Genomic DNA, 26,795 nt, shown 5'->3' with positions numbered 1-26,795 from the left:
CCACAGGGCGTCAGCTGGTCTCCTTGTGGACTGCACGCAGCAGGAGACGGGCCCGCTCACAGAGGAGCTCACTTTGGGCTGCCCTAGAACTCAGGAGAGGGGCTGCCCTGGGACTGGGTGACTGCCCAGGCAGAGGGGCACCGGGAGGCTGTGGGAGCTCAGACTCAGACCCGCCCTGCCCAGGCCCTCCCAGGCCCCCACCCAACCTCAGTCACCACATTGGGTCAGCGGTCCCGCACAGGCCTCTGTCCCCACGCACTGGACTTGCCCCTGGGCACGAGGAGGCGTCTGCTCCAGCCCAGCACAGGGCTAGTGGCTGTGCTGAGGAATGTGTGGCTACTCTTCTTGCTTCCACCCCACTCAGGCCCGGGGTGCCCCTGAGGCCCCGGCAGGACTCCAGGGCCAGGCCTGCAGCTGTGGCCCCTCTGACTCTGATGGTGGAGCAGCAGCCAGAGCTCCGAGCCTCCGACCCTGCAGGGTGCCCCAAGCACCGCATCAGGTGACAGGCACAGCAGCAAGCAGCAGTCACAGAGCAGGAGGCCTTTCCAGGGGACAGGCAGCAGCCTCCTCCCTCAGGAGGTGACAGCATCTTTATTCCAGTGGACAGTCCCGGGCCTACCCGCCGCCCAGAAGCTTGGAGCAGACGTGCCCTTTCCTCTGCGGATGGCTGGGGCAGGGACGCACCGCGACAGTCTGCTCCACTAACACCGTCACAGTCGTCCCCCAGAGCAATGGACACCCAGGGCCTCACTCAGAGGCAGAGAGACTGACACGGCCTAGAGCACTGCCCCCACAGCGCCGGCAGGCCCCAACCCAGCGGCTGTCCTCTGTGTGTACGCCCCTATGTCATCTTTGAAAGACAGAGGTGCCTGCTACTTTTCACTAAGGGCTCTGGTGCGCAGAACGTGGTGACCGGCTGGCAGCTGAGGGCCCTGCCTCCCTCGGTCACATCCTTGTGAAGTCCCCTCCCTGAGTGTTCATGCTGGACTTGGTGACTCGCCATCATGATGAGACTGCAGCCACACGACTGGATGCTACTTTCCAGATGAGACTTGGAGAAGCGGGGACAGTGTCTCTTGGGCTCGGGGGTTCCTCTCTGCTGTCCTGCAGCAGGGGGTGTCAGGTGGAGAGGCCACATGGCCAGGGACCCACGGGTTCAGTCTAACAGCCAGAGGAACACCAGAGCCCAGAGGGGCCAGAGTCACACACTGAACATGGGAATGGGGAAAATGTCATTATTGGTGTCACCAGCCACTGACGTTCGGGGTAATTGGAGATACGGCCACAAGATAATAAACACAGCTATGGGAGACAGCGAGAGAATAAAACACCACCACACACTCCACTGTTATTTCGAAGAATTTATTTCTCTTCTTCCTGAAATCTGGGTTCGCAGCAAAGCAAAATTATCCCTACTTGGCCAAATGTGTCAAGAGTCGTATATTTTAATATAATTTACAGAAACACTGGTCAAAGTGAAGCGGTTCTTTTGCACACAGAAATTCAACAGAAGTGAGTAGGCAGACCCAGCCACCAGTTATACTAACTACACAGTGCAGAAAGGCTACCTTATAGCTTGTACAGAGGCAAGGCCACTTCTGAGTAACAGGTGCATAGTGAACATCTGATTACACTAGCAATGAAGTGCTACTTCTTCCGCAGAAACAGCTCTTTCATACCCCTCCTGCCCAGGCTCACGAAAGACAGTCCTTCACTTAAGGGGCTTCGCACTCCTGGGGGGACCCGCCCCTGGAGCCGGCCCACCCACCACGGGCTGCCTGGGGGGCCTGGGAGGGCGCCATGGGCAGCAGGGACCCGCAGCTCCCCCCCCACCCCTGCTGCTCACACGTGCTCCTTGTCAAACTCGCACAGGAAGTGCATGGTGATGTGGCAGGCCACGTCGTTCCAGCCCCCAGAGGCCACCATCTCCACGCAGTCCTCCTCATCGTAGGCGTTGTTGGGCTCCCCGCCACGCCACTTGTTGAAGGTCTGCATTGAGGAGCGGTCCGCATACACGAAGGCGCCCTCGCGGTCCAGGTCGTTGATCCCGATGAAGACGCGGGCCAGGCCGGCCTGTGCCAGGTAGGCGGCCAGAAGGCCGTTGGTGGCCTCGTCCTTGGGCATGGCCAGCGTGCCGCCTCGCCCCTGGCAGGACAGCTGCGCATCCACGTATGTCCGCTCCTCCTTCACGAGCAGGTAGATCTTGCTGTCCGTCTCACGCACGCCAGCAACAGCTGCGGGGGAGGGCAGTGCTGGAAAGTGAGACTCGCGTTTCTGCAACAAACTCGGTGAGCGCCCCGCGGTGCAGACACAGCAGCAACAGCGGCCACGTGTACACGCTGTCGTGGGCCACACTATCTCTGGGTTCGGGGGTGGGACAGGGGACTGGGCCGAGCAGCACAGGATGAAGAAAGCACAGAGAAGGACATACCATTTTTTATGAATTTTAACTCAGTCGTCAGCTGGGAGACTTGGTTGTCCATCTCCCCGATGGCCTTCCGCAGCTGACTGCACTCGCACGGGAGGCCTGCAGAGACCGGGGCTGTGGTCAGGACGAGGAGCCAGGGCCGGGGCCAAGAAAGAAAGAAAGGAAAGAAAGAAAGGAAAGAAAGAAAGGAAAGAAAAGAAAGAAAGAAAAGAAAAGAAAGAAAGAAAGAAAGAAAGAAAGAAAGAAAGAAAGAAAGAAAGAAAGAAAGAAAGAAAGAAAGAAAGAAGCTGCTCCCCCCCAAAACAGATGTTCCTCTGCAGGCCGCCGAGGCCCTGGTGCAGAGGTGTGCAGGCTGGCTCCAGGTAGCAGCGGTGGAGGTGGAGAGGAGGAGACAAAGCGTCTGAGGACAATGGTGGTGGTGGAGCCAGGACTCAGCGAGTGAAAACTGGGATGAGATGGAAGGGGTCCTGTCTCAGCGACTCACTGCTGAGCTGGGCTGGGAAGAGGAACACCAGGCTGAAGGTCCTCTGAGACACCCCAGGGGGCTTGGGGCTGACACTGGGGTCGGGGTATGATTTGGGCACTGCTGGAGTGCATGTGGAGTAAGGGAGGGTGGGATCGTGGGAGTCAGCTGCAAGGACGTGCGGAATGAGAGGAGACCCAGGCAGTGCAGGCCTGCTCTTCTCAGAGGTTTGATGGCCAGAGTGGGTGCTCCACAATGCCAAGAGAGGGACGGGCAGAGGGCACTGTGCTTCAGGACAGTGTGTCTGAGCTGCATCATGTGGGAGACATGCTCACACGTCATCGACAAGCAGATTGCAGTCCTCAGAGAGTGTGACAGATGCAGAGAGCACGCGGCAGCCACACACACTCTGTTTCCCAGCCGAGGCCAGTTTCAGCTCATGGGTTACATTTTTTCAAAAGTGCAATTTTAAAACATGTTGTAAAAACCCTTGGACCCTTTATGCAATACCTGGTTCTCCACTGGGGCCGGGGGGTCCTATGTCACCAGAGTCCCCTTTCTCACCTGAAAAAGGAAAGAAAGTAAGGTCAATGTCACCACGTAGAGGAGGGACATGGAGCACAAGTTTAAACACATCCAGGGTCACAAAGTTACATCTCTATGCACAGTCCCTGGGGTTCCTCCCAAACCACCAGAGTGACGCTCTACATACAGGTCACAATTCCTCGAGCTCTCCGCATGTGGCACAGAACGTGCACAGTTCACGGGATCTCAGAGTGAATCAGACGACCATTCTTTACACCAACTCTGGAAAATCCCTGGTGTCCCGAGACACTTTGCAGATATGATGTCATGAGTCCTTAACACCGTGAGGAAGTGACCACTAAATCTGATGCTCGGTCTGTCCGGGTCCCTCATTACAGCAGGGAAGTTCAGACAGAACGTGTGACCTTAGAGCTGAAGGGACCTCAGAGACTGTCTTAAGTGAAGGGTCCTCACCATCCTGCTGAGACGGGTCTTTCCTGACCCCACCCTGGGGGGCAGCGAGGTGTCATAGGAGGGCACAGCCACCAGCAGACTTGGGCCTCTGTTAGGTGGGCCGTGCCACTTAGCCACTCTGCCCTTCCATCGCTCTCAACTTACAACGCAGGAGGGCTGAACGAAGTCATGGCCACAGAGCCTTCTGGCTGCTCTAAGGTTAGACAGTGAGGGCTGACATTAGAGCCACATGAATATTCTGACAGTGTAATCTTTCTCCTCCCTGGGACAACCCAAGTGTCCTGGATAGCAGGACAGCAAAGGGCCAGCGACTTCTCCATCTGTGGGTCCGTGTGCCATTTGACCGGGGAGAGATAGGTCCTGGTGGTCTCCATGCAACTGACGCCTCTGTGTTCTTTCTCAATGCCGGACAGGGCCCAGGCTGGTAACCTTGGAGACGGAGCCCACCAAGTGCACTAGGCCCCACAAGAGGCTTAGGTTGTCCCTTGTGAGACCCTGATGTGTGTCCGGGGTGCATGCTGGAGAGTAAAAGCTTGCACCCCCCTCCCCATGGGGCAGTGCCCACTACACTGTCACAGAGCTGAGAGCTGGGACAGTCCAGACACCCTTGAGCAGATGTGTGGACGACTGAGACGTGGCCCACTGTGCACTAGGATACCATTCAGGCTCAGTGCACAGGAAAGGCATTCTGACACCTGCCACAATGCAGAGGGGCCGTGAGGACACTGTGTCTGGTGCCACAGGACCAATTGGGCAGGAGCCATCTATGTGAAGTCTCTAGCACGGGCGAGCTCACGGAGACAGGAAGCCGGTTAGAGGCCGCCGGGAGCAGGGGTGAGCAGTCACTGCCCCATGACCGGTGTCTCTCTGGAGCAGAAAGAGTGTTGTGGAAGTGCACGGGGGTGATGGTGGCCATACCGTGTCATGCCCGTACTTGATGCCACTGAGCTAGACGCTCAGAGTCTCCGTCCCAGCCCTGGCCAGGCTAAGCTGGGGCAGGCTGTAACCACAGACCAGAGCCAACCACCGGAACCCGCTCGGGGCCCAGAGCCCAGGCAGGTTAAAGGGGCACAGGGACCAGCACCAGCTCTGGGCACATGGCCAGCCTCCTGCCCACGTCTGATGCCCAGCAGCTCTGTGCTGTCCGGCCCTCCAGCCATGTCTCCTTCCCAGCACCCTGGACAGGGCCTGTGGGAGACCTACCTGGGGTCCCCCGCTGAGCTCAGGAATGGGGCTCCTTGGCTCCAGCCTCCCTCTGTGCTCGCCAGAGCCCAGCACAGGTGAAAGACAAGCCAGGGTCAGGCACTCCTGCCAGCTGAGTGCCCTGGAGGACAGACAGCTGTGTGGTTTTGAGCCAGCCCTGAATGCCCTGGGGCCTTCAGCCCGGATCCACCCTGCACTCTAGGGTTGTGGGGGTCAGACGAGATCACAAGGCACACAGTTTGGGAACGGCAGGCAAGTGTCACTAGAGACTCAGCCTGCCACGGGGCACGAGGCTAGCTGTGACTCTGAGCACTCCCAGAATGTACACAGTGGGACAGAACATATCGCACACAAGAACACACGCCCACCGGGCAAGACCGGGCAGTCTGCCGTCGTCCCCAGAATACCCAGTGCCACAAGCCTGGCGGGAGCGCGAGGCAGAAAGCATCGGAAGTACCTTTAGCACCAATGGGACCAATTTTTCCATGGCGACCCACAGTGCCTTTCTGTCCTTTGTCACCCACATCACCTGTGGAAACAAGAGCAAACTTAGTCGATGCACGGGTGATGTGACATCCCTTCTGTTAGCATGACATGCACTCACGCTCGCACACACACACACATACATTCACATACACACAGACTGCATGCACATGTGCTATACACATAAATGCATGCATACGCATACACACGCCTATACCATACACACATATACATACATAGTTACCACACACACACACACACACACACATACTTCCAGACAGCACACTCAAACACATTTCACAAGTATACGCACACCATACATGTGTACATGTGCACAAGCATGCCTTCATCCTCGCACACACAGGTTGTGAAGCTGGTCAGCACAAGCTGGGTGTGAACACAGACCATCTGTACCTCCTCCTCCCCTTCAGAGCCACGCGCACTGAGCCTTAGGCTGCTGTTTCTACAGGGACGATCTCCGTGCTGGGCACATAGGATAAGGTGAGAGCCGCTCGCCTCCAACTGCCCCCCCCCCCGCGATTGTCAGACTGCCTGCTGGATAGCACTGCAGGGTGGTCCGTGGAGCAGGCGTCTTTAACTTGGGACATTTGAGACATTTGAGGCACAGGTCAGAGGGAGCTCTGCTTCCTCTGCCTCCAGGGTCCACCGGCTCCTCTGAATGACAAGAAATCTTTTGCAGAAAGTAAGCTAACCTGCCCCCAGTTGTGTGAGATGACTGGGAAGGCTCTTGACACAGGGAGACCCTGTCCCTTCACACTCAGGGTGGATGCAGCCGAAAGCTGGGGCACCGCAGCGATCTCCCTGGCCCCTCACTGACCCCACCACTGGTGAGGGTGCATAGCATAGGCAACCTTCTGGGGAACTCGCAGCAGGCGGGTGGTTCTCGCACATTTTAATGAGGACAGCGCAAGGCAGAGCCTCCCCATCAATTCTCACAAAGGACTGTGAGACTCCAGGGAGCCCAGGAAGCCAGCCCATCAGTGACGCGAAGCAGGGCGCCCTCTACCTTCCTGTGCCCCTGGGGGGGGGGGGTTCTCAGCTCCTGAGACAGAGGGCAGGCCACCGCCCTCCACGTGTCTTTGCTGCCTGTGTGGGGACCAAAAGCCTGACAGTTGAGATGACACACGAGCAGATTGTGTCTGCAAAACCTGCGCTCTGTGTCCTCGTGACGGGATGGGCAAGAAATACAGGCATCATTCTGACTCCAGCAAAGGGCAAAGGATAGCAGGAGGCTTCTGGGCACCATGGCTTGTCTGTTCCTTCAGAGGAGGCCATGGTCAGCTGGCCTGGGCCTACTCTTTCTCCTGCAGTTGTTCGCCTTCCCGGTCGGGGGACCCCTAACACCTGGCCAATCAGCCAGAGGCAGCCAGGCGCGGTGTGAACACAGCTGGCATCCCGTGGAAGTGGCAGTGAGAAGAGCACCCAGGTGGAGGATGTCCAGACTCCAGACCAACCTGCAGTGGCCCACAGAGTCAGCACCAGCTGGGCACTTCCTGGCTGACCCCTGCACCAGCTGCCTGGAACCAAAACCAGGCTGCACTTGAACGAGTGCCCAGCAGGCTCCTGGGCACATGTGGTGTGAGAAGCACTGGGCCCAGGGCAGGAGACAGCAGAGAATGAACCCAGCTGCACGGATCAGGAAGCCTTGGCCACATGTCTGCTCTCCACAACCAAGAGGTAGAGATGGACGGAGACCAGAAGATGTGAGTTGGGACCATGGAGCCGCCCACCCCCCGGGGACTTCCTAGACAGGGAGTAAACCTGCTCTAGCGCACTGAAGGAGAATGGCGTCAAGTCACCGGGCAAGAGATGCACCCCGCGCAGGAGAAGTGGAAAGGAGGGGTGGATTGGCCCGGGCCCCAAGGTGGAGCGTGGCTGGCTACCTGTCACAGCTGAGCGAAGCTCCGAGCCGTGGGCTTCCATGGACCTGTCGTCATCAGTCAAGGGGCTTGTGCAAAGTGCTGCTCCCATTCCAGCGACTTGGACAGAGCAAGTCCACTGGGCTAGAATGACCTCTTCTAATGGAGGCATGGCGTTCTGCCCTTGACGGCCTAGGGGCACTCTGCCCAGTGTGCATTGAGGCCTCGGCAGGCATCCATCCCCCTCGCCCTGCTGCAGCCATTTAAAGCATGGCTTCCTGCCTTGATCTACCCTTGTGCGTCTACAAATCTCCTTCCCCTATGGGCTTCAAGGGGCTCCGAGCTCATCTCCGGAGCACTTGACACTTCACAGAGCTCAACTTAGTTCTTAAACCACAGGAAGATGCGCTGAGCCAGGCTGCTCCCGGGCCCAGCAGTTCCTTTCTCCACTTAAGATGTAACGGGACCATCTGAGGCCACATGTGCCCACACTGCCTTTTCCAGAGAGAACAAGAGAGAAGGAGGGAAGAGAGACAGCTGAGCTGAGGGACAGAGACGACGGCAGAGCAGCGTCTGGGACACATGACGCCAGGCGTTCCTGCCTCTTGTGCTGCAGCTCAGACGTCATGACTCTGAAAGTCAGTGAGCGTGACCTGTGGTGGTGCAGTGGACAGAGTGCCCACTTGGAACACTGAGGTTGCTGGTTTGAAATCCCACGCTTGTCCAGTCAAGGCACACATGACAAGCAAACAATAAGCAATGAAAGTGAAGCAACTATGAGTTGATACTTCTCACTTTCCTCACCCACCTCTCCCTGAAAAATAATTAAATAAAATCTTAAAAGGAAAAGAAAAGAAGATAAAAACGTCAGTGAAATGACCTCCTGGAAAGAACATGCGGCCATCAGACTAGGGGAGATCTCCACTCCCTAATTGTGAACTACACAACTCCCCGCACAAGCAGTCAGAAGAACTTCCGCTTAAATTGCATAATTACTTCAATAGCAGAATAAGTAAGGTGTAGGTGGGCTGGGTGCCGGCCACATAAGTGTCAGCACACATTCTCAGGGCATGGTGTGCAAACAGGGACAGCGCGCTTCCACAGACAGGTCTTAGGGACGCAACTGAAGATGTAGAGCAGCAAGCTCTGTCCTCGTGTCAACACCACCGCTAGGGAGCGCCCACCGTGTGCCGTGCTGCTGTGCATGCCTGACGTGGTCCCTGTGACCTCAGCACAGCCGGGACGCCGGAAGGGTCGGCCGGGTGCTGAGGACACACACTCACAATGGTCATCACCCTGCAGACCGCACACTGCACCCATTTCTGCACGCCCCTTGGCTGTCTCCACTTGTTTGCACACGTCCACCGTTGTTCACACACCTCAAAACAGCACTTACACATGTGACACTCACAGAAACCCCTGTGTGGCAGACGAGGCTGGTGAGGGCTGAGCACCCCCCCGCTCCCAGGACACACGGTCCTTCTGGAGCAGGCAGGCCAGTGCACGGGCACTCACTGTTGAAAGAGGGCTCTCTGCACCGCACTCCCGGCCAGGACAGCTGCTGTCCTGAGACCTACACAGGGACCAGCTGCCCACATGTCCCCTACCCAGCTCTCCTCCCTGCCTCCGTGGGCAGAGCTCTGGGGGCTGAGCCGGTACCTTTTTCTCCGGTGGGGCCCACTCTTCCCGGCCGTCCTGGAGCACCTTTGTCTCCCTTCTCTCCGGTGTCCCCTGTGGAAGAAGTCACGGGCATTTGGGACTCACCCTGAGCACAGGACCCAGTGCGGCAGGTGGAGGGACAGCAGGAGAATGCTCACTGTCTGGGCCAGCAGCCGGGCCCCTGGGGGGGCGTCTGCTCCCTGCCCAACCCTCCCCCACCCCTGGACAGCTGCCTGTCATCGCAGCTCCTGCCCCATGTCCACCTGCCTCCATGGTCCGTCTCCAAGCTGACCAAACACTGTTCGTTATCACGTTGGTGGCACCGAACATCACCCCACTGTTGTGTCCCAAGCTTGCGTTACAGAAAGGGGAGACAGGATTACGTGTCCTGAAAGCAAGGCGTTCTAGGGAGTGGGACCTAACACGGGTTTCTTTAGGTCTCAGCTGATCGGGAAACCCACTTAAACCCGTTTCCCCAGGAACTCGGCTGAACTGACATCTGATGCGTTAGCATGGTTCCTGCTGAGTGTCAGCCAGCATGGACGCAGGCGTCCTGGACCCTCCCTCACTCACAGGTGCCCTCCAGAGCTGGAGCAGGTAGCCCCTCCTGGCCACCTGGGCCCAGGTCACCTCCCCAGCCTTTGACTCCTAATCTGTGATGAGGGTTGAATGAGCGATGTCTGGAAAAACACCATACGGGTTGGTGTTACAAAAAGTGCCCTGCCTTGCCCTGGCCGGATAGCTCAGTTGGTTAGAGCATTGTCCCAAAGAACAGAAGTTGCAGGTTTGATCCCCGGACAGGGCACATGTATCTCTCATTTCTCTCTCTCTCCCTTCCTCTCTCACTGAAATCAATAAAATAAAAATATTAAAAAAAAAAGTTCCCTTCCCTTCTGCACCATTTCCATCCTCGTTCTGACCCTCTGTGGCATGGCTGCCTCCTGGCCTGATGCTTTCCTAGTGATCTTGGCCTCGTCCTTGGAGACTAGCCCTGGACATGCCCCTTGAGAACAAAGGCTGTTTCAGAGCTCTGTTCACATGCGGCGGGGTTTGAAATGTTTGCTGTCTGCTCCTCCCAGGGGACAGAAGGACCTAAGCCCCGGATGGTAATAACTCCTGCCAACACTTCCATAAACCTCTCCACTCGAGAACTGCATGCATCCTCTCACGCACACGCATACCCGGGGAGCGTGGCAGCCTTGCCCGCATCCTCCTTCCTCTCGGGTATTGATCCGGGCTGACTCAGCACGCAGAGCTCCCCATGACAAGCTGTTTCTCTCCCAGCAGTGGTCTCCATCTCCACTGCCTGGCGCACTCCCCGCCATCATGAACAGACGCCCACCCCCCAAGGAAATAAAGAAAATGCCGTCGGTATTGATTACAACGTGCTTGTCTCCCTGCAAATCACACAAAAATCTATGAGCAGGAAGTGCTTGCCTAGACTGCGTGGCGGGCACTCCAGGGCCCAACCAGGAACGCGCACCAGCTACGTAGGGCCGACCAAGCAGTGGTCTGATCCAAAGCAGCCAGGCAGGAGGGCTGGAGGTTCCCTGACCTCAGGCCTCCGGCTTCTGCAGCGGAACAAAGACCGTGGGCGCCCAAGCTGCCCCTGCACGCACTTGGACGCCTGCGCCCGGCACGGAGGGGCTGTGTGGAGACTGCACTGTCGGCCCCTGCGCGTCCGCGCACACCCACCTCTGTGCTCAGAGAAACCACTGCTGTTAGCGTCCCAGGAGGCTTTCCTCCGCCTCTGATGCAGTCCTATGTATTTGTACACTGTATCAGAATTAGGGAAGGACTGATTAGATGTGGGCATTAGCTCTACAACATACTTAATCCATAACAATAAATGCACATTTAAGTCATTCCTTAAAACCTGTCCTTGAGCGTCTCCCATGTCATTGAAGGTTTGTTTGGTCTGTGGTCAGGCCCTGTGCCCACGGGCCCTGAGGAATTTAGGAGCAGAGAACAAACAGGTATCCTGATTTAAGTCCCAACCTCCTCGCCCTGGGAGCCGTGCTCAGGAAATACCACCACCATTTAATGCTCACAGAACCCTGATCTGATGATGGCGACAGAGCCGGGCAGAACAGGTGCCTTGTCATCCCTTAGGGCTTGTACACAGTCAGCTCAGATCACTGGACCTCACAGCCTGCATCCTCCCTGAACATGTGACGTCAGCACTGTGCCCACAGACACTATGCATTCCAACCTTACCTTTTTCAGATGGGGAAACAGAGGCCCACTGAGACCAGGCCTTGTGCCAGCATCAGGACTCCAGACCTGACCTCGGGACGACTACCATGTCAACAAGCACGAGGTCCCCACCCTTCTACCGGCTGCTGCTCAGAGGAGGCCCCACGGGGAGCCCAAAGCGGGGTTACCTTTGAGGCCCGGGACGAGAATCTGCACGGAGCAGGCATCATCTGCTGTCTGCTGAGGGTGTCCAGATGGGACCAGCGACAGGAAGGCCAGGCTAATGAGGGCCAGACCACTCTTCATAATGAGCGGGGGCAGGGCACTGACTCCTGGAGGGAGGAAGGAAGGGATAAACAGTGATGGGAATTCCGAAAACCAGGCTGGCGAGTGACAGAGAGCAGGCCTCCCTCGGCTGGGCTCGCGGCCACCCCCACAGGGCCGCGGGCGCTTAGCTGCTGCGGAGGCTCCCGCCGAGTTGGCCGCTCTCACTTTTTACTGTCCAGTGAGCTGTAACAACGGACACTTCCTACACACAAAGCCGTGTTTGCAGTTACATGAATCCCTCTCGGCAAGCCTCAGCCAGGCCTGGCCACACACTGGTGTCCCCAGCCTGTCCTGCTTGGTCTCCCCGCACGGGGCACCACTGTCCTAGTCAGTGAGCTCACCTTTCTCTTGCTGGCTCTTAAATAGCATCACGACAGAACACTGTGGCTGTGCTTGGTTTGAGTTGGACACAATAGCGTGTCACAATGCATGGAGTCTGCTGCACCCACTTTCTAGCCCCAAACGGCACCCGGGCAGCTCGAGCTCCCTGACCCAGGAGTCGGCGTGGTGTGGGGTAGGGTTGGTAGGAACAGGACACAGCTGCCGACGGGACCTGCCGACCCTCCCTACCATGTGGGACTCTGGTGTCAGATGTCATCGTGCTTGGGGACAGCTGTGTGTCTGTCTGGACCAGTGCCCTGGCTTCCTTTGTCTGCCTGCTTTGCCTTAAAGCAGAGGTACAACCCCCTCCGGTGACTCTGAGTGAGAACAGGTGAGGCACCCAGAGCTCAGCCCGGCCCTGGCCAGTGGCAGGTGCTTGTTGGTGACAGTTGTATCACTGGGGTGGCGCCAGGACCGGTAACTGCTGCACAAGGAATGAGGGCTGGAAGCCAGCGTCTCTGAACCGGACACGCCAGCTCTCCAGTCACCCATGCAGCAGACACACGTGAACATCACCTACGACCTGGACCGTCCTGGGGCAGTTCTCAGAACTGACTGCAACGGGCCAGGCGTGGGGATGAACGGTCACTGCATCGGGGGAGAAGGACACTGCAAACACTCCATAAGACCAACACGACGTCCCTTTCCCGGGCGGGAACCAAGGAGAAAGCCAGTGACCTGCCCAGCACGGCACAGCGGGAGGTGGGGACGAGGTGCTGGACCTGACTCCCTGACACGGCCAGACAGTCAGCCGTCTGCACCAGAGCTGAGGCCTGTCCTCCGCCTGGCACCCCATGGGGATGGCTGTGGTTCCATTCTACTCAGTGTTGTTTCATCTGGTGGAGAGCAGAGGAGCCAGTATTTGCTGCAGGCTGATGTGGACATGCATCTAGTACCCAACTCCCAGGGCCACCCTGTGGGAGACGTGGCCACTCCTCTTAAAGACAAGGAGGGCAAGCAACCAGGGGAGGAGTCAGCCCCACCCATGGCTGATCCAGATGCTGGGGCTCCAAGTGCCACCGCACTGAGCCGCTCACACACACACACACACACACACACACACACACACACCAGAGCCGCTCACACACACACACCAGACACACACACACACACACACACACACACACACCAGAGCCGCTCACACACACACACCAGACACACACACACACACACACACACACACCAGACACACACACACACACGCATCAGAGCCGGGGGAAGGGGGAAGGGGGGGCAGGAAGGAAACACAGGCTGCCCAACACCCAAGGCCAGGGGGAAACGTGGATTGGAAGAGATGGCACAACCCCCAGTCTGTGGCCTGTGAGGAGTTGAGGGTGCTCCGGCCTGGCGCTGGGCAGGGGCTGAGCTGAGAGGGAATGGACAGACAGACGGACGGAGATGCACGACTGCGATATGCCTAGAATTGACGCTCTCCTCAGCCCAGGTCTCCCACGTCCTGGAGTGTCCATTGAGCCCACTGTCCACAGCGTTCTAGGGGTCAGCTCCTGACTCATCGCCTCTGACCCTTGGCCCCGTACATGCAGGTCTGGCAGGGTTGGCGGCAGCGCTGTCCTGGAACGCCGAACCATGGGTGCCACGTGTCTGCAGCCAGGCCTGAGGGTGCCTGTGTCCTTGACCAGCTGGTTCACTGCCTTCCCAGTAACGATGATGAGATGTCACAAGTCGATTCCATCTCGGCAGAGAGTCACAGTGACTTACTCCTGCACAGACTTACACGCTCAGCCCAGCAACATGCGCTCCTGGTGTTTGTCGGCTGCGCACTGGGATGAGGCTTTCTATTCTGCTTTTCATCTTTTTTCCCTGTGGGAAGAGACTTTTAAAGATCTGGGGTGTCAGGAGTGGCCGTGGACTTTCCTCTCCGGCTGGAAGCCACAAAGTCACCGGACGACCTGTTTAGCAGACGTACTGCTCTGCGTGAACAGAGGGGAGAGGGCCTCTAGAACGGTGGTCCCCAACCTTTTTTGGGCCATGGACCGGTTTAATGTCAGAAAATATTTTCACAGACTGGTTTTTAGGGTGGGACGGATAAAAGTATCATGTGACTGAGACAAGAGTCAAGAGTGAGTCTTAGACGGATGTAACAGAGGGAATCTGGTCATTTTTAAAAAATAAAACATCATTTAGACTTAAATATAAATAAAATGGAAATAATGTAAGTTATTTATTCCTTCTCTGTGGACCAGTACCAAATGGCCCACGGACCGGTACTGGTCCGCAGCCCGGGGGTTGGGGACCACTGCTCTAGGAGATGGGCCGCTGTGTCCTGGGGAAGGAGGGGGCAGTGAGGCTCCAGAACAAGCCAGCTGGAATCCCTGGTCTGCCCCTTGCTCACTCACCAACCCGCGGGCTGTTCCCACACCTCTGTGCTCCCAGGCCTGCCTGACCCTGTTCAGCTCCCCGGTCCCGCCCACAGCGGGAAGGGCGGGTGACCCTGGCAGGGCCTCCCTGTCCTGGCTCCCTCCTGCCCTCTGGGAAGAGGAATCTTGTTTTATAAACGAAGAAGCTACCGCACCTCCTGGGTCTCCTTAAGAAAAACATCCTTATCTCCAGGCCTGGGCCCCGAAGGCTAGGAGACCCCTGCAGGGGAGGCAGCAGCCTTGCAGAGGCTAGGGGATCCCACTGCTTTTCTTAGTAGGATAAAGATGAAATCAGCAGTGAAAATAAAAGGGGTACGTGACAGACGCCTGCAACACCATGGAGAACCATACTCAGGATGCACTGCAGCTCAGGCTGGCAGCCGAGGGACCCCACCCAGGGCCAGGACCTCAAGGGGGCTACAGAAAAGATGGGGGGCCATCCTCATGGCACCCATTTTTATCTCTTGACCAAGGAGGGGCCTTTCCCGATTACTGTCTCCTCGCTTTACACAGACCACCTGTCTGTTCTCTTCTTAGGGGCATTTTTCCACATTGTAAATAAATGGAACCACCGTGAAAGTTCAGACACAGCTCTGCCTACGGCCGAGGGCTCCCCATCCAGTGGAGAATGTCATGTACCTATGCCAGCTGCAATGGCCTCACACCTAACTTCTGCCCCACTGGACGGCCAGTTCTATGGGCCACTTGTCCCGGCAGGAGGGGGGCTGCCCCACAACACTTTTGTCTTGGAGACCAGGTGGCCCTGCCCTGTGTAGGATGTCCTGCCTGTCCCCCGCATCCAGGGTCCCCATTGCTGAACTATTGGTCATCCATGTAGCCCCACCAGCAGGTGGTCTGGCTGCTCAGGAACAATTCGCTGCTCCTACAGCCAAGTCTGACCCTGGGTGGGTGGTGAGGGAAGAAATGGCTCACCCTGAATCTGTGTCATTCGAGGACCTAGGTCCCACTCATGGTGACTTTCCCAGGAACTGGGGAATTAATCACACCCGGTCATCCTGGTCCTGACGGACTTAGGCTTGAGTCTCTGTCTGGACTTCGGCAGAGTCCCCTACCCTCCATCCAGCTCCTATGTCAGCCTCTCCCCACTGGTTACTCCCCATCCTGCTCTCCAAGGTGGCAGCCGCCAGCTAAGGTGTCCCCTACCTGAGACGCACACGAGGCAGAGGGGTGTCCTGACCGTCGGGGGGCCTGCGAGGACACTGTGTCCAGCCGCCTCATGACTGCTATTTACAGGGCCAGCTGGCCACAGCCCCACGCGGAGGGCTGCGCTGCTGGGCTGTCCCCCCGCCCAACAAATTGGGCTGGGCGTCCACTGTGTTATCTGCAGACAGCTTCCTGTTTGAAATCACAGCTGTCCTACAGGGAGGCAGTGCGCAGAGCGTGGGAATGTGGCCGACGTCGGGAGTCAGGGCTCATGGAGGGGCCCCTGCAGAGGCCTTCCTCACTATCCACCCCAAACACCCCAACATCCTTGCTGTTTGCCTTTTTTATTTTTGTTTAATATATTTTTCCAAAGTGAGAAGTGGGGGGGTGGGCGGCAGACTCCCGCATGCGCCCCAGCTGGGACCCACCAGCATGCCCACCAGGGGGCAATGCTCTGCCCATCTGGAGCGTTGCTCAATTGCAGCTGGAGCCATTCTAGCGCCTGAGGCGGAGGTCGTGGAGCCATCTTCAGCTCCCGGGCCAACTTTGCTCCAATGGAGCCTTGGCTGCAGGAGGGGAAGAGAGAGAAAGGAGAGGGGGAAGGGTGGAGAAGCAGATGGACACTTCTCCTGTGTGTTCTTGCTGGAATTGAATCCAGGACATCCACACACCAGGCTGACGCTCTACCGCTGAGCCCACTGGCCAGGGCCTTCTTCTCTCCCTTTTTGAAAAAATAACCATGCGTGTTTTGGATACCAGGAAAGTGTAAGCAAGTGGTGACAGGCACCTGATACCCCCTCACACAGAAACAGACACAGATGCCATTTCATTTTCCCGGGGTGGGGGTGGGGGGTCCACCAGGAAGCACCATGTGCTGTCTGCTGCTTGTCCAGACCTAACCCACCTGAGACCCCAAACTCACTGCGCTCACTGGACTTCCATTTAAAGACAACACATGCCCCAGAGATGTCCGTGGGAGGCTGGGTGGAATCACTCATACGATGGGTGGGGGCTTCTTTAAGAGACACAGTGACAATCACGGGAAGCTGGGCTCACAGGTATTTATTCAGACTGAAAGGGGAAGTCAGAACAATTCACCAATGTGAAAATGACCCAGTCCACTCACATCACAAGATCCATGAACAAGAGTGGATTCTTTATGAAAACCGCCTGACAGCATCAGGACATCTGACATCTGAGACAAAACAGACAATGTCCTGAGCAACACAAATGGCTACGACGGGTCCAGCGTGGAACAGAGAATGGAACAGCCCCATGAGGATGAAGGGAAGTGAATTCCTGATTCAGAAACCCCCAGAAATGAAAGCTCTTGGCCAGACAGTTTCCCAGGAGGATTGTACCAAACGTTTAAAGAAAATTAACACCAATTCTGCATTCTTTATGGAAAATGGGGGAGCACTTACCCATTAACGTGGGTTACCCTGAAGCCTATGCCAGACCAGTAACCCCCGTGGATACAGAGGCAGTCTCTTTTAGGGAAGTTTAGGGATGCAAGGCGGGGCCTCATGCAATATGAACAAGGTAACAGAATCACAGGATCAAGTGATGCAGAAAAAGCACAACAAGATACCAGCCTTTCATGATAAAAACTTGCAGAAAAATCAGAAAGGAGGTGAAGTGCCTCAACTTGCTAAAAATCATCTATCTCTCTTTTTTATTTTATTTATTTGATTTTATTACTTGATTTTAGAGAGAGGAGAGAGGGAGACGAGGAACAGGAAGGTAGTAGTTGCTTCTCATATGTGCCCTGACCAGGCAAGTTCAGGGTTTCGAACCAGTGACCTCAGTATTCCACAAACTGGTGAGTGTTCCAGGACCAAGCGTCCTCCGTTGCTCCATCTATCTTTTTAGCCCCTGGTGCAACCGCTGTGGACGGGAGATGCCTCAAACAATGAAAACGAGAGCTTCCTCCTGACCCGGCACACTTCCTCCTGGGAATGCATCCACAGGAAACAAAAGCACCAACTTGAGAGACCTCTGCACCCACGTTCACTGCAGAAGCATTTGTGGCAATCTAGACACGAGCCACCGCAGTGCTTCACTGTGCGTACACGCCACACTTTCTCAGCACTTCCCCAGGGGCACACCCGGGCACTGCACTGTCAGCTGCAGTGAACACGGGCACAGGTCTCCCTCGTGCCCCTGCCTTCCACTCGTGGGCTGTGCCCAGAGATGGGGCCACTTGTATCAGGCAGGGACTTGCCCCCCAACCCCACCCCATCTTCTTTCACAGCTGTAGTGGGTACTTACCTTTTGTTTTTATATCCTGAAATAAGGGCTTTTCATTTTAAGTGCCAACAGCCTGAGAATGAATCTCCGATACAAAACTAAGTGATAATATGGCACCAATCTGCCTTTTCAGCGAGTAACTCATGGGTGCCCGTGTCTTGCCAGGGGACAGAGGGCTGGTAATCAGAACCATAGGTACTTCTCCCCTGAGGCCGGCCTTCCTCCCTCCCCTTTCTCTCCCCCTTCAGCTTCTCTCAGAAGCATTTCAGTCCTCGAAGCCTCTGCCCTTATGCACTCTGACCCCATCCTGGCCCCTGGCAGCAGGGCCGGGGGAATCTTCCTGCCTCCCGGTGACTGTTTACATTTCTCAGAGATAAGGGAGAAGACTGGACGCAAGCCAGAGAGCTCATTTGTCTCTAGATGGGAATTTTCACCGAGGTCACGCAGACTTGCGGCCCTATCGCTGGGACACTGCCTGTCAGGACGCCGACCGTGGCCACCCTTCCCTGCTCAGAGGAGTGCCTCATTTTCCCAGTCCCCTGAAACTGCAGAGCAACACAAGGCCTCATTTCCCCAACAGCGTGGACTGTGTCCCTTCCTTCTGGGTACATGCACCCTCAGTTGGGCCACTGGTGGACAGAGTCCAGGCTGAAAGACAGGCATCCCTGCAGAACCACTCAGGCTGGGGGGACACAGAGCCCAGAAGGCGAGCTCTGGCTTCACACCCGAGGTCAGCAGCAGGATGGACACTGAAACGTCAGAGATATAGTGACGTACTGTGAAATCTGATGTCGTATCACCTCTGAAAGCACAGGCCAGAGGGCCCCATCCCTTGTGTTCAGTAGGTTGGTGGTGGGACCCAAGCGCTTTCATTTCTGACAAGTCCCCATGCGCTGCCACTGCAGGGACCACACTCAGGCCACTGGCCCACCCAGGGCCACCACAAGGGCCGAGTTAACAGTGAACCGTCCTCTGGTGCCTGGCACGGGCAATGGCGCTGCTGCTGCTGCTGGGGCTACCTTCCCATCCTCATGGCCTGTGCTGCCCATGCCCTCAGCTCCGGAGCCCCATGGGACCGCATGGCCCTGCTGATGCAGAAATTGAGTCACCAGACCGAAAAGGGAAATGCCTGTAGGATGTGCCACCATTCCCTCCATGTGGAGGGAAACCAGCTGAAGATGAACACCACACAAGGCCTCCTGGGGGGACCCGTCTCTTCATTATGGTCCCTCCACAGCACCCCCCAGGACAAGCCATCTTCAAGGGGAGGGTTAGGCTCTTTTTTTTCCTTCTTACCAAGTCCATGGGGTTAGGCTCTTTTAGGGAGATTCAATGTTACACCAAGTGAAATGGCAACCTACTTTATTAGAGAACTGGACTTCATCTGTACAGAACTTTGTGTGAAGACGTGATTGCCCATCAGGCATTTCAGGTTCATCACCTCCCAGGGGCTGGATGCTTCAGCTGAGCTGAGGGCAGGAGTGTCCCAGGAGCAGCAGGCACCCTAAGTTGGCCACTGCGGTCAGTGACAGGCCCTGCTCGTGCAGGACTGTCATACACTTCTCTAAGCTATGTGCATCTCCACACCGTGTCCCTTTATCAGCAATCCACTTACTTCGCACCATCTGAGGGAGACTGGATCCCTGTACTAGCAGGGAGGGTTTAAAGCAACTCCTTTGTGTCACACACACAGCCGTTTTGGCAGGCTTGAGCTCTAACCTTACAAAAGTGTTGTTTCCCTCCACAGCAAGCTTGCAGAGGACAACTGTGGTGTTGACCACACTATTTTGTTGTGCACCATCAATTAAAATTTTGAGCATATTCCCTCTAATGTGTAGTTAGTAGAGAACAGAATGCACAAGAGTACTGAGTATGTCACAAAAACAAATTTCAAATGGAAATAGTAATTTTTTAAATGTTTTAATCTTTTTGTTTTGTAGCAATTTAAAAACTGGTTCTGCTTTCATCTTTCCTGGTATTCTGATCATTTTTTCTTGTAAATTGGAAAGCATTGCATAAATTTCTAACAAATGAATTCAATGTTGTCAAACTCCTGAGCTTTAAGTGGATTAGAATATTCTAAGTTTTCATAGCGCACCCATAACTCACGTTATAGCCAGCTGCACCCTCCACACTATGGCACCTCAACTCAGCTCATCCCACAGGCCACCTGGAGCTGCTTCAGAGCCCCGACCCCAGAGCTGACATGGGCAGTCACAAGGCAATCCTGCAACCCCTGGCTCTCATTTCCCTCTTTTCTAGGTTTAGCAATCTCCAAGAGCCACTTGGCACAAACATTTCCGGATGTCCACTCCCCCCACAGCCCAGGCCCAGGCCAGCCTTGGCTGGCAGGTCATCTGCTCTGTGGCAGGCCCACACTGCCCTTCTCTCACCTCACCCACTGCCTTCATTTCTGGAGGACAGAGTAGCTCACCTGCCCCAAGTTCACACCACGGAGGAGCAGGTGAAATTCTAAGCACACATTTACGGTTCACTTCCCAAAGATTACTTAAGACCTAACATTAATTTATATACAAACTTTCCTGATTCTGGGAGAAAAGTGGTTCAATGGGTAGTTTCAGTTCTACAAAATGAAAAGTTCTGAAGATGTAAATACACTAAGGGCTATTGAACTTAATGCTCAAGACAGTCAATTTTGTTTTGTTAACAATAAAATAATTCTTTCTCATCAGATTTGTCTCTTGAAAAAAAAAACAAAACCTGTCTCCATCAGGCAGTTTCCAAGCAACTGCTCTCGGCTGGTGTTTGGTTACTTCTGATGCCTGTGAGTTCTCTTAGGTGACATCACTTCCTGCCTGGCTCCCCAGGGACATGGACTCCCTCCTGTCACAGAACCACTGGTGGCCCGGTCGGGATGAGGCAGGCGTGTTGGCATCTCCACCTCTCGGGCGCCTGTGTGCTACAGGCTGAACCATGGGGAACTGCTAGTGTTTGGCCGCTGCACCTGCCACACCTGTTACTCTGCGTCCAGCATGTCTCTCACCTGCCCCCCCCCCCCAAACCTCGTGGACAGACTGTAGGACCTCTGTGCAAAACTGCTGGCCTGCGCAGGAACCCATTGATCATGTAGACAGCTGTGTACCCATGTCTCTGAAATTTTGAAAAGTGTGCCTAAACACAACACCGAAAACAATTATTTTATTTAGTCAGTTTGTTTACAACTGAAACTCTGGGAATTCAAAATTAACATCCTTGCCTGTGAGCTTCTTATACACACCAGAAAAAGTTTCGACCTACAAGAAAGAAAATAATTTATCACAAATCACAGATTTTTAAACATGCACTCACCTCTCAGCCTAATGACTGTACACCTGTGCCCTGCATGCTCCTTCTCCTCCACCAACAAGTGCTGAGAGGAGGACCACACAGGACATGCCCCACAGCCCCAAGACTGGGGACAAACCCATCTCCTATCCTGGGACAGCACTCTGCACTATGTGCCCGAGCACTGCGCTCCTCTGGGCCACACGGCGGAGCCGCTGGTCTGTCCACAAGGGGCACACTTGACCAGGCAGAAAGTGAGTCTCCCAGACTCTACCACCCCCGACCCCATACATACAGTCTTACTCCAAGTCTCACCATGGAATTACTTTACTTCCTATTTCCTAATAACCTGCCCCCCATCCCCACTAAAAGCAGACGCACAATCCACAGGACATGTGAGACATAATGAGCCCAGGGGCCATGTGTATCCAGTGACCGGACCCGTGGCCCCAGCCCCACAGCCCCACGGCCAGCACCTTGTGCTCCACGTTGTTCTGCTGGGCTTTGTCCAGGTGCACCTTGATGAGCCGGCTGCCATCCAATTTCACGCGGATCCTCTTACCCACAATCTCGCTGGGGAAGACCAAGTCCTCCAGGATGGCGTCATGCACGGCGGTCAGGGTGCGGCTGGAAGCACAGTGACAAGGTAAGAAATGTGGGAACAAGTCCTGCTCAGCCCCGTGGGCACCACGCACGGCTCCGTAGAGATGGCAAATGCCAGGTTCCTGAATCAAAAGGACACCAGTTTTCAAACGTGCTACTTACATTGAATGCAGCACACCAGAGCCATCGTCAAACCATAAGAGAGTGACAAACACCCCATGACTTTATCTGAAAAGGTTGGTGTATGTCACTCACTATCTTGTAGACTACACAATCACATCACTGTGAGTGACTGTCTCCAGGGAAGGGGCCTGGTGGGCTTTTACTTTTATACCTGTGTTTAGGTTCACTCTCACTGTAATGCTTTCTCAACTAAACCCCCGCACACGTCCTTACCAGTGTCGCTCATCTCCAAGACCAGCCCTCTGGTGCTGGGAAGCTATTGGAAGGCTGAAGAGACCAGTCTACCTATCAGGGCCTTCACGACCTCCGCTGGCCTCTGAATACCACTGCACCCCATTCTCAACAACCACGCCAGGCAACACCCCACTGCAGACAACGTGCTGTCACCAGCTCTAAGGCAGTGGCTGCGGAGGGTCCCCAGCTGCCCAGACATCCCACCACACACATGGCCATGGAACCTGCTCCTCCCAATGTCATGTCACCTCCGCAGCTGGCCTGGCTGCTGACAGCGAGGTGGACTCCTCCCACACTAGGGGACACATAGCAAGGAACTGAGCAAATGAAGACAGTCCATTTTCCATGCTCACAGAGGACGCTGCATTATGGGTCTGTCAAGGGTTCCATCCAATCAGACACTGCATGGTACCAATCTGCACCTCCTCTCTGGCAGGTCCCACACACACAGCATTTCCTGGTGGCTCCTAAGTGATTGCCAGGCTCTTACAGGGACATGGCCACAGCGTACTCCCAGACCTTCTTCACTTTCAGAGCAAAGGAGACTGGCAGCTCAACCTGTTGCTGCTACTGCTAACTAGGCACCTTCTTCTTCTCATGACCAGGAAGCACAAACACGGAGATCTGTCACGACTCTTCTCAGAACAAACCAGAGTGGAATCACAGCTCCTCCAGAGCCATCTCAGATTTCAAGGCTGTCTCACTTCTTTTGGGGGTGGGGGGCTGGTTGGTAATGCAACCTCACTAACCAGCAGCCAGAGACGAGCCGCGCCTGAGGAGAAACGGGAGGCTCTGCTGCAGTCAGAAGCCAAAGCAGACGTCACTCTCAGCATCTCCGCCGTCAGAGACAGAGAGGACCACCGAGGGAGACAGTAACTGAAGGCAGGAGCCCACTCGCAAGTGGCAGAGCCCCCTGGCCTCCCAGCCGGATCTGATGCCAGGGAGCAGGGAGGCTTTCCATGCCACTAGGGGTCACCGTGGGTCACACCTGAGAAAAGGTGGGGAACACAGGCTGGGAAGAGGGAGAATGAAGGCTGCAGACTTGGGAGCCAGTCCCTTCGCTGGGTGCACAGCAAGCGTTCTGCTTACACTCAAGTGCCAGTGGGGTTCTCAGATCTGAGGTCACAAAACCACTCTTTCAAGTATTTTGATTAACAAAGGAAATGCTCTTGATAAACTGTCTGAAATACAAAAACATTCCTGAATTCTTAGCACTGCTCCAACTGCCCAAAGACCAGCTCAAAGTGCTGAGCCCTGTTAATTCAAGTCCCAGAAAATCGGCTCCAACCTCTCCATGTAACATGGTGCAGGACGCCAGCCCACAGCCGAGTCCCACCACCTCCTACCAGACATTGACAGGAGGCTGAGTGTACCCAGCATCACATAACCAGCTACAAGGGGCCAGCTCTCCATACCTGGCTCATCGCCCCAGGTCCCGGTATCCCTGTCTTCTATTTTTAAAAATTACTTTTTATTATTCCTCCCATACCTTTTGAAACTTATTTATTTTTTTACAGAGACAGAGAGTGAGTCACAGAGAGGGACAGACAGGAACGGAGAGATGAGAAGCATCAATCATCAGTTTTTCATTGCGCATTGCAACACCTTAGTTGTTCATTGATTGCTTTCTCATATGTGCCTTGACCGTGGGCCTTCAGCAGACCAAGCAACCCCTTGCTGGAGCCAGCAACCTTGGGCTCAAGCTGGTGGAATTCTGCTCAAACCAGATGAGCCCGCGCTCAAGCTGGCGACCTCGGGTCTAGAACCTGGGTCCTCTGCATCCCAGTCCGACGCTCTACCCACTCACTGCGCCACCACCTGGTCAGGCAAAACTTACTTATTTTTAAATAACAAAATACCTCTTCTCCCCATCCTTTAAGCAAAAAAAAACTAATACAAATTATACACTTCAGGCAGGCACCACCTGGCAGTTAGAGGGACACCAAGAAATCTTTTTCAAGCTGGTCCCTACAGCAGGGTCTGCAGGGACCAAATAATCCAAGTCCATGAAACCAGAGACTCCACCAAAATACCAGAAGGCCTGAACCAAGGAGTCAGCTGTCAGCATCCAAGCTTGTGCACAGAACCTAAGCCAATCAAGCTCTTAAGCACTGCCCACCTGCATCAACCAGACACTTTCAACCTGTGATGCCAACAACAGGAAAACCTAATTCTGCCTTAAATCACAGCAACAGTAAAAAGCAAAGATGACACACCCTGGCCCACCCTCACTGTCTGGAAACAATCTCCATCTTTTGTGACAGCTGTGACCTCTGACACCATCGATGCCAGCACATGTAACTCTGATCTCCAGAATCTTAAAAGTATTTCACATAAAATTATGGAGGGAACCGAGTGACTCAATCAACAACCCCACAAGAACGGCTGTCCTGAACTACCAACGGCTTGACCAATCTGCTGCGTCTCTTACTAGGCACAGCCCCTGCAAGTCAGCGGTTGTTAGTAGAGCGGAGCACACGTTTCTGATGCGGATGGAAGACTCACCTCCTCGGACGCTTCTGCTTATTCTTTGTACGGCTTTTTCGAGTTGGCTTGGGCAGAATTCTCCTCTGCAAGGTAAAAATAATCATGCAACAGCAGAAAGGACATAAAGGTGGCAGTTAAAACCGTCAATCTGCAGTTCAAACTTTGAGAAACCTGAACCAGGGAACGAATAATTGAGACACCCCCTTGACTATTTGCCCTTTGCCTACAGACCACTCCTCAGCTTCTCTGTCCCTCCCTGTCTCCCGCCTCACCCAAGCAGCAGGAACCTCACGCAGGCAGGTGACCTCAGTCTGATCATCTCGGCCACCACACATACGCCATTGGGAAGGTGGAAAAGCGGTTGTAACCTCTACAGCAAAAGTACACTTCTCCTGACCTGTGGTGGCGCAGTGGATAAAGCGTCGACCTGGAAATGCTGAGGTCGCCAGTTCGAAGCCCTGGGCTTGCCTGGTCAAGGCACATATGGGAGTTGATGCTTCCAGCTCCTCCCCCATCTCTCTCTCCTCTCTCTCTGTCTCTCTCTCTCTCCCTCTCTCTCTCCTCTCTAAAAAGAATAAATAAAAAAAAAAATTAAAAAAAAAAAGTAACACTTCACCTGCTTAACCCACCACAAGCTCAGTTTTCCAGCTCTCTACCACCTACAACAGTTTCCCTGTATTCATAACAGGGTTCTTACAATTACTAATTACCCAGAGTCCCCACACGCGTGCTCTGCTCTCAGCCAAATTAGCCCGGCAAAACATGCCACACAGAACAAGATACCTGCGCAATAAAGACCACGTGCTTGCCGCTGAACTTCTTCTCCAGCTCCCGCACCAGCCGGACCTGGATTTTCTGGAAAGACTTCAGCTGAGGAACCGGAACAAAGATGATGATAGCTTTCCGACCGCCACCGACTTCAATTTCCTGCAGAAAAGAAACCCCCCACTCCCCGTTTCAGTCCACAGCCTCCCGTTGTCCACGCTCAGGTGCAGCGTCGGGTGCACCGTTCCCCCGTGGACCTTCTCAGCTTGGGACTCTCGGAATGCTCAGACACTTCCTTCCTTCTTGAGCCTCTTTCCAGCCTGTTCCATTGCCACCCCCCACCCCGTCCCCAATAGGTGACACACAGGACGTTCAGTCTGTGAATGAGGAAATCCGAGGGGGGGGGGGACACCACAGGTTAACAACAGGCCACCGCGGGTGGGCACTGAAGTTGTCTGCAACAAAAAACGGGCCTCTTCGACGAGTCTGCAACTGACCCACATCCTGCAGCTTCTGCCAGGCACGAACTCAGAAAAACCCAGCCTGTCACCTGCACGTTGGCCACGCCCGGAATGGGGACAAAACGGCTTTGAAAGTAAAAGGAAAACGTTGCAGTCCAGCCGGAAGCAACGAAGAAATAACGTGTAACAGGGTGTGTGCAGTGAGATACGTTCATTCATTTCTGATGCAGACACGCTCCGGGTCAGGTGGCCCGGTGGCCTGGCACCTACATCGCGCCCGCAGGGTGCAGCCGCCCCGGGACGCAGCCAGCTCGGGCCGTGCCCACCCCCGCGCCCACGGGGCCCAAGTCCCTACAGCTGGCGCGGCGACAGTACCTTGGCCGCGGTGATGTTCAGCTCCCGTAGCTGGGCCTTGAGGTCTGAGTTCATCTCCAGCTCCAACAGAGCCTAGGACAGAGGGCGGGAGGCGACCTGAGACCCCGTCCCCATCCACCCACGTGCGGCCGCCGCCCGCCGGGAACACGCTACCGGGGCTCGCGTCGGCCCCAACCCTCCACCCCCACCCCTCACCTGGGAGATGCCAGACTCGAACTCGTCTGGCTTCTCGCCATTGGGCTTCACGATCTTGGCGCTCGAACTGAACATGACCTTCTCCTGCCAAGAACAGTGACAGCTCTAGGCCGAGCCGGTCCCCGCACCCCCGCCCACCCCGCGCACGCCATCGGGGGACATACGCCGCGTTATCTGCCGTATCACCACCCGGGGAGAAGGGCCCCCCGCTTCAGGGATGACTTCAAAGCCTGTTCCCCTCAGAATTGGCAGAAAAGTCAGCACAGAATGAAGGCCGCACACTTACCTTGTTGAACGCCGGATATGGAAGAGACTTAGGTATCGCGAGAAGTCGTCAAATCTCGGCGGCGAGACGGAAGAGGCGGGAACTAAAGCAGTCGGAAGAACTACTGAGAA

The 26,795-nt window shown here is 55.3% G+C and overlaps 2 protein-coding genes across 5 annotated transcripts; both read right to left on the bottom strand.

The window, feature by feature from the left end:
• Window positions 1–1,348: 1,348 nt before the first annotated feature.
• On the bottom strand, window positions 1,349–15,647 carry COLEC11 (collectin subfamily member 11). 3 transcript variants are annotated; one of them, XM_066384742.1, is made up of 7 exons: window positions 15,573–15,647; window positions 11,500–11,643; window positions 9,116–9,187; window positions 5,551–5,622; window positions 3,402–3,455; window positions 2,432–2,527; window positions 1,349–2,252 (listed from the first exon to the last, which is right to left on the bottom strand). In XM_066384742.1, exons 2-7 carry the CDS (start codon window positions 11,615–11,617, stop codon window positions 1,843–1,845), a joined length of 822 nt encoding a protein of 273 aa, XP_066240839.1. In that variant the 5' UTR covers window positions 11,618–11,643; window positions 15,573–15,647; the 3' UTR covers window positions 1,349–1,842. The 3 variants fall into 3 exon arrangements, with proteins under 3 accessions (XP_066240839.1, XP_066240838.1, XP_066240840.1); XM_066384741.1 differs by having other exon boundaries at window positions 15,562–15,643; XM_066384743.1 differs by having other exon boundaries at window positions 1,349–2,234; window positions 15,562–15,643.
• Window positions 15,648–20,955: 5,308 nt separating this feature from the next.
• RPS7 (ribosomal protein S7) lies at window positions 20,956–26,795 on the bottom strand. 2 transcript variants are annotated; one of them, XM_066385829.1, is made up of 7 exons: window positions 26,686–26,795; window positions 26,400–26,483; window positions 26,205–26,276; window positions 25,387–25,530; window positions 24,622–24,686; window positions 21,573–21,723; window positions 20,956–21,065 (listed from the first exon to the last, which is right to left on the bottom strand). In XM_066385829.1, the coding sequence occupies exons 2-7, from the start codon at window positions 26,472–26,474 to the stop codon at window positions 20,988–20,990; spliced, it is 585 nt and encodes a 194-aa protein (XP_066241926.1). In that variant the 5' UTR covers window positions 26,475–26,483; window positions 26,686–26,795; the 3' UTR covers window positions 20,956–20,987. The 2 variants fall into 2 exon arrangements, with proteins under 2 accessions (XP_066241926.1, XP_066241927.1); XM_066385830.1 differs by lacking the exon at window positions 26,686–26,795 and adding an exon at window positions 26,564–26,662.

The sequence above is a fragment of the Saccopteryx leptura genome, chromosome 5, assembly GCF_036850995.1.
Source record: "Saccopteryx leptura isolate mSacLep1 chromosome 5, mSacLep1_pri_phased_curated, whole genome shotgun sequence".
NCBI lineage: Eukaryota > Metazoa > Chordata > Mammalia > Chiroptera > Emballonuridae > Saccopteryx > Saccopteryx leptura.
The sequence above is the reverse complement of the archived record's forward strand: the minus strand, read 5'-3'. Positions and strand labels throughout refer to the sequence as shown.